The 7,218-nt window shown below is 29.8% G+C and overlaps 2 protein-coding genes across 2 annotated transcripts; one reads left to right on the plus strand and one right to left on the minus strand.

Annotated features, from left to right (window-relative positions):
• Nucleotides 1-3,584: 3,584 nt before the first annotated feature.
• LOC119664641 (MIP18 family protein galla-2) lies at nt 3,585-4,283 on the plus strand. The gene is made up of 2 exons (XM_038074099.1): nt 3,585-3,803; nt 3,866-4,283. Exons 1-2 carry the CDS (start codon nt 3,683-3,685, stop codon nt 4,213-4,215), a joined length of 471 nt encoding a protein of 156 aa, XP_037930027.1. The 5' UTR covers nt 3,585-3,682; the 3' UTR covers nt 4,216-4,283.
• Nucleotides 4,284-4,294: 11 nt separating this feature from the next.
• Nucleotides 4,295-5,989, minus strand: LOC119664640 (mitochondrial inner membrane protein OXA1L-like). Its single transcript, XM_038074097.1, has 3 exons — nt 5,774-5,989; nt 4,603-5,686; nt 4,295-4,541 (listed from the first exon to the last, which is right to left on the minus strand). The coding sequence occupies exons 1-3, from the start codon at nt 5,837-5,839 to the stop codon at nt 4,381-4,383; spliced, it is 1,311 nt and encodes a 436-aa protein (XP_037930025.1). The 5' UTR covers nt 5,840-5,989; the 3' UTR covers nt 4,295-4,380.
• Nucleotides 5,990-7,218: the final 1,229 nt, after the last annotated feature.

Genomic DNA, 7,218 nt, shown 5'->3' on the forward strand with positions numbered 1-7,218 from the left:
CTTATATATTATAATTTATTTACATTATATTAAATATTAAATATAATAAATATAAATATTGCACATTGCAAGAATATATTTCAGAGAGACTAATTTAATTGTATATTTTGCTTGAAAATTTTCCAATAACTCCCACTTAAATTTCCAACTTTTCTGCAAATGTAAACATAGAATAGCTAGCCTCATTCTATTACATTTGCATGATCACACACACACAAACACTCCAAAGACTAAAGTTAATTTATTTAATATTCATAGCATAAGAAAAATGCTCTTTCAACACTTAAATCCAATTATTGAAAATTAAGTTAAAATAATTAATGATTTTCAATAGAAGAATCATCACTCTTCGTTCTTCTCAGTTTACATGCACTTACCTACCTTCCTTCACAATGCGCCTCTTATTTGCCTTTGCCTTTGCCCTTGTGTGTGCGGCATGGCATGTTTGTTTCTTAATCGAAAGTTTCTTATTCGCTCAATGATTTTGTTGTCATTTTCGTGTTAACAATTTTGTAGCTGGGGTAATTTGCTATTAACAGGTAACCAAAACACAAGTACGCACACATACGTTGTAGAAGTTCGTGCAATGCAAAACAAAAAAAAAACAGAGCAAGAATTTTAACCGAGGATAGCGATTAAGCCTTTTGCACTCTTCTCTTCTGACGTTTACGCCGCGCCGACAAAATCAAATCATATGTTTGTAGCAATTTTATACTAAAAATTCCGTAAGACACAAACAAGAAGAGATTTTCACTTTTAAAAACACAAAACACAAACAACCGGGCAACGCGTTAAGAGGTTAAAATGCCGCTGCATAAAACCAAACTGGAAAACATTGTACGTGTGATGCCAAGCAACTTGTAAGTTTGTCGCATGTGTGTGTGTGTATGTGCGTGTGTGAAATGATAATCAAAGACGCCAGCGATGTACGTTAATTTAAATTTGTTGCTTTCCCTGCTGCTCCAATTTGTGTTCTTGTACAATATTATTATTCCTTGCAAGGACGGACGCTGAGGGTGGAGCACGAAAAACGAACGCAAAGGCAAATAAATGAAAAACGAATAATAACGTAGGGAAAAAGGTCATAAAAAGCAGGATGCGATGCCGAGATGCTAACACTGCTTGCTACTGTTTTCAGAATGTCTCATGAAAAATTTTAATTTATGCTTTTCTTGTTTATTTTGAAATAGAAATTTTGCCACTTTAAATTAATTCATTGTTATAAAAACAAGTTTTGCTGTACACATTTTATTGTTGCTATTTTCTTATTGTATTAACATAGCGGCACTTTCAATTTTACTTCAACAAGAACCGTTTTTTCTTTTCAACTTGAAAAAAAAATTTTTATATTCATAGAGTAAACATTTTTTTTTAGTTATTAAAATATTATTTTTTTATTTAAATCATTATTATTTTTTTAGATTTTATGCATCAATTTTAATATATTTAAAATATATAAAAACACTTTTTCCCTATTACAGCGGCACTCCGACACCATACAACAATCGAGTTAAAATCACACTGAACACTTAATTCTAAATTTCGTTGAACGAGATGCAATACACAGAATACACACAAGTTCCACAAGTATGTTAGCCGCTGTGTTAAACATTTTTTAAACAAACTTTATAATACGTTTATTTTTCAAATTATTAAATGTATATAATAATATATATAAGCAAATGTAATCATAAAACATAATTACTTTTAAAAATCATTAACAAAATAAATTAGATTGTGAAATTTTTATCAATTTTAATGACGGCCGTGTTATGTAGGCGATCAAATGTTCATCGATCACCATTTTCGTTTAAAAGATTCTACACAAATAATTTTGAAAAAAAAATTAATTCCTAAATTTACCATTGGATACAAATAATATAAATAAATATTCATTTTAAAACTAACCACAACAATTTTGAAGCAGCAACAAAAGAAAGAGTAAGTCATTAGAATATACTTGCTGAAATAATAAGTCTGTTCCACCAGCTACTCGTAGTAAAACTCGAGTAAACCATAAGTAAAGTACAAACTGAGACCGTAACACAAATAAAGTGCTAAATAACACTCTTTACATGGAACGGCTTTGTATAAAATCTGGTGAGAACACCAGTGCTGCGTAAATAAACAATACAAAAATTTAAATTCAAACCAAAACAGCTGATGTACATATCAACATAAATTTTACTTGAAATAAAATGTATGAGTAAAGTCTGTCTAGCATTTTCAAATTTCAACAGGGATTTTACGCTCTCTCAAATGGTCTCATTTACTCGAAAATTTGCTGGTGGAACGCATTTGTGTATACACAGTGTTACTCTAAATTACTACGAGTAGCTCATGGAACAGACCTAATTATATATTAAACATTTCAGTTTTACTAAACATTTGAACACTATTTTTCAATTCTTATCGTTTACTTTTTAATGTAAGTGAGTTGAACAAATAATCAACACTAGTTTTTTCGAATTGAAAAAATTTTACAAGTACGAACAAATCAAATTAATCTAATCATATGCGAATGGTTACAGAGTGATTTCTCTCTCATACTAATATTTATTCGTGGAAAATGTTTCGCAAGCAGAGTAACCTCCAAATGAAATATGTTCGCACGAGAAAACATATGGATACGCAATACAAAATTCGCGTGCAATGTAACCACAATCTTAGACTTTCCTTATCCTTTTAATTTGTCGAGCAAAATTTGTCAGTGACTAATGGTCTGCCATAGATAGTTTTACCGAAAAAAGATAGATTTTAATTCCAATTAATTTTCGAGAATTAATATGATAAAAATACATAAAATTTTAATGAGACTTTGCCACGGTTTCCTAAGAACGTTGATTTGACTATAGATTTTAATATAGTCGGCTATTTTGACCAGGTTTTTACACTACGTACTATATCAATTTATCTAACTTTTTAAGATATCTATGTTCAAGGTTTTTACGTTTTTATAGTGATCACACTAATAAAAACTTGCACAAACCTGTGTCCAGAATATTGAACTTTTTCAAAATTAGATGTTTCAATTGAAGCTATCAGTAAGTACTTTCTTAAGTGAAGTGTATAATATTATTAAAATCTGTAGAAACACTTTGACTAAATAGTCCGAACTGCTGTGTAATGTAAATAATTTAAACTCAGCATTGAAAAGCAGCAATCATATTTTTTTCTTAGTTAATAAACACTTAAAGAAGCTGTTATCAATTAAAACGTTTTCAACTATCAATCCTGTACACTGATTGCAATAACTTATCTGTGGCATATAAAAAATGTTCAAGAAAATGTCACAAATGGCAGTAACTACAGCTTAATTCTGTTGAACATATATTACTATTTTATAAAAATTGCAAAAATTTAAACGTGACAATTATTGTTCTAACTTTTCTAACTGTTCTACTTTTATTTACAAATGTTATATTAATTACAGTAATTTTTTGAATACAAAAAGTAAATAAAACTTTTTTTATTATTCTACATATATTAAAAATGATTTGTCTGTTATAGATAGTTGTAAACTCTGCCAGCTGTCAACTGTAGACTTCGAACTGTTTGAAAGTCATTGTAGTGTTTTGACAGTGTCCAAAGTCAGCTGTTTTTATTCATTAAACAAAAAATTATAAATACTTGACAAAATTCAGTACATTGAAGCAGAAGTTATTTCATAATAGCGCAAAATATGCCGACGGAAATAGAAAATATTAATCCCAATGTATATGGAAAATGCAAAGAACGCATAATTACAGAAAATGAGGAAGATGAAAATGTTGTTGATCCATTCGATGCACGTGAAATATTTGGTAAGTAAAAAAAATTTGCAACTACTTGAAAAATTAAATACAAACTTTTACTAACATTCCAGATCTTATACGCAACATTAATGATCCAGAACATCCATTGACATTGGAACAATTACATGTCGTACAAGAGGATTTAATAAACGTACAAGATAAAAATAATGAAGTGCATGTAAATTTTACACCAACCATACCACATTGCTCCATGGCTACATTAATTGGTTTGTCCATACGCGTTAAACTCCTCCGATCATTGCCTGCAAGATTTAAGGTAACTGTAGAGATAACACCAGGTACACATGCCTCCGAGCAAGCCGTCAACAAGCAGTTGGCAGACAAGGAACGTGTAGCAGCGGCACTAGAAAACAAGCATCTTACCGAAGTGATCAATCAGTGCATATCAATGAAGGCATAAGAGTTGAAAAATGTGAGAAACAATATTTTAGTTATAACTACAATAATAAACAATATAGTTTTATCGTCAACAATTGAAATAAAAAATTCCTTTATTCTTCTTAACCGTTTCTATCTAATTTACATTTAAAATTATCAAATAAAAACTATAAATACACATAAGCCTTTAAACATCTTTTGGTTTCGCTTGGACAGCAGTAGGTTGTGGTTTCGTTGGATCGTATTTATACGTTTTGATTAGTGGACCTTTACCCGCTTTTGCAAAACGTATTTCGTTTAATTGCTGACGTTCTTCTAATTCCTTGGATATTTTCATATTTTGCCAAGCTAAAAATAAAAAAATATTAAGTAAAAAGTAAAACAATTTGAATTTTATTTTACAACTTACATTCCTTAACACCACCTACGAATCCCTTGCTCTTAGCTGGTAGCGATCCAGGAGCATGTATCATCATTTTATCAATTTTGAAATAATCACGCACTTGTGGTATTTTAAGTAAAGCCACTTGACCCAGTGATATAAAATTACTACATGCCCAATATGTCAAGATTGCCGCAGGGAAATTCATAGTGAATGGAAATATCGCAATGGGCAATGCACGTAATACATACTTCATCATACCCATATTGGCCGCTGATAGTCGTGCACTGTCAGTACCAACTTCAATGGTTAAATAGAGTGTTGCGCTTGTGATTATTGGCAGCATAAAAGTAGGATCAGCTATTGTTAAATCTGTAAACCAAAACAGACCACCATCCCGCAATGACTCTACTGGAGTATTCGCCATGCCACGAAGTCCCATAAAGAATGATATGAAAATAGGTGCTTGCGCCAACGGCACGAATAAATTCTTCAATGGATTTAATTCTTTTTCTTTCATAAAAAGCATCATTTCTTGTGCATAACGTGCTGCATCTATGGCATTACCAGTTTGACGTGCCTCTGACATTTTCATCTGCAGCACTTGCATTTGTGGCATGTTATTGTTCATTTTTGCGCCATTTCGTTGTGCCATTATAACCAGAGGGAAGAGCACGGTACGCACTACAACAGTACCTATAGCTATAGCACCCCACCATGGTATATCACAACTTATGTGTAACCATTCCATACAGTTTTGTACCAATCCAACTGGTGACCATCCACCTAAACCAATTGATGCAAACGTAGGTTCACCTGCAGCATTGAGAACTGTTGTTACCAATTCTTCAGTCGGTGCAATCGGTGCTTCTGGTAAACTTGTTAGATCTACAACAGTTTTGTCAGCTGCAGCTGATGTTGCCTCAGTCATGACGTTTGTGCTAGGTGGGATATTTGCGGTCACTGGAGCATTGCTGGCATATCGCAATAAACTCAATTGTCCAATGCCGGCCAATGGTGTTTGTAGGTTAGATTTTAGCGGTGTTACTTTGCGTGTTACTGTTGATATATGTAAATCACGTCTATTTATTGTTAATGCGGGAGCAATTAACTGAAAAGTACATATTATTTTAGAATTTTATTTCACATATGAATTTCATTGCAGGTTATGTCATTACTTCGCCTTACAATTTTTTACCTTCACTTGTAAATTCTTAACCACTGGTAGTTTTGCATAGCGCAAGAGCTGATGTGGGGGCAGCATTTTATTTTACAAAAATTGTTTCTCAGGTTTTATTAATTATTTTATTAATATAAAAATATTCACTGCAGTCAATGTTTTTAAATTTTCTTGCCCCAACTGCGGTGTTCGGAGAGAAAAATTATGAAAGAGAATATTAATTCAGAGTTGCATTCATAAACATAATATTCTAAATATTTCTTTAAGACAAAACGACTTATATTTACACGGAGATTACAAAACATGGCAGATTAAATATTTTATTTAAATAATTATGTCTGACACAAATAGGAATTTAAAAAACAAAAATTAAGAGAAATAATGTTTATAATTTCTATATCTATTTATGCGTATATTGTGTATGTTGTGATTATGTATAATATATATGGAATTATTTGATATATTAACAAATAAAAAACAATGTAATAAATTCATCTAATACAATATTTAATTTCATAAATCAAAACATTTATTATTGTTGTAACTTCCAAAATTCTAAAAATGTCCATTAACAAGAAACTGCTTAAGTATGGTTTTATAAATAAAATAAGACATGAAAACGAATAGCAAGCGTGACAAAATATTTAGAGTTAAATTCAATTGTATTAAATTGTTACAAAATCATAAAAATAAAATTATATATAAAATAAACTATAGGAAATACATTATTGTTATTATTTTATCTTTACTTAACTTAATTTTAACTTTATTTAAATTATCCTAAAATTTGTTATATGTGTTTGTTCATATTTATCTTCTAATTACATTTGCAAACATAGATACGACATTGCAATATATCTAAATATTATTCTCTTCATAGTTCTTAGTTATTTGTTAATTGTGTACTTTTACAATTTTTATGGTATTTACATCTAATTGTCAAAAACTTAACTTACAAAAAATTTATTTTTAATAAATAAAAAGGCTTAAGTGTAGCCGTAATTTTGAGTTTATTGCAAAAATGTTTTTAATTTGAATAGTGTAAATATATAGAAGTTCCATCTATATACTTCACATGTAATTTATCAGAGTGAGTAATATTTGAGAATATAGTTTTAAGTGTTTACACTTATTTATTAAACAGCGAAATAGTAGAAAAAAAATTTTTGATTAATTCGATTTTAAATTTGCTAAAAAGACACAAATTTCTCTGAATTAAATTATAACGTACATTGAAATCAAATTATTTCTTGATATTTTTAACAAATTTTTTATTAAAAATTAATTTATTAGGAAAAATTATAAATTCATTTGTTTTTGAGTTTAAATGGTTAAAAATTTGTTTCGGTTGTAGAACTTATTAAACCAAGTTTTGTTGCATTTAAATGTTTCTAAATGGTATTCTCTAAAAAAAGGCTTTTTAAAATGAAACGCGTTCTCATCTCACCTACTTTGAATGAATT

Source organism: Teleopsis dalmanni, unplaced genomic scaffold, assembly GCF_002237135.1.
Source record: "Teleopsis dalmanni isolate 2A unplaced genomic scaffold, ASM223713v2 unscaffolded_contig_2354, whole genome shotgun sequence".
NCBI lineage: Eukaryota > Metazoa > Arthropoda > Insecta > Diptera > Diopsidae > Teleopsis > Teleopsis dalmanni.

What these genes read in the sequence shown, in the direction of transcription:
- LOC119664641 (XM_038074099.1), top strand. Translation starts at nt 3,683, where the DNA reads ATGCCGACGGAAATAGAAAATATTAATCCCAATGTATATGGAAAATGC. An exon ending in CGATGCACGTGAAATATTTG is followed by an intron (nt 3,804 to 3,865) that starts GTAAGTAAAAAA and finishes CTAACATTCCAG; the next exon opens with ATCTTATACGCAACATTAAT.
- LOC119664640 (XM_038074097.1), bottom strand. Translation starts at nt 5,839, where the DNA reads ATGCTGCCCCCACATCAGCTCTTGCGCTATGCAAAACTACCAGTGGTT. An exon ending in TTAAGAATTTACAAGTGAAG is followed by an intron (nt 5,687 to 5,773) that starts GTAAAAAATTGT and finishes TGTACTTTTCAG; the next exon opens with TTAATTGCTCCCGCATTAAC. An exon ending in CGTAGGTGGTGTTAAGGAAT is followed by an intron (nt 4,542 to 4,602) that starts GTAAGTTGTAAA and finishes TTTTATTTTTAG; the next exon opens with CTTGGCAAAATATGAAAATA.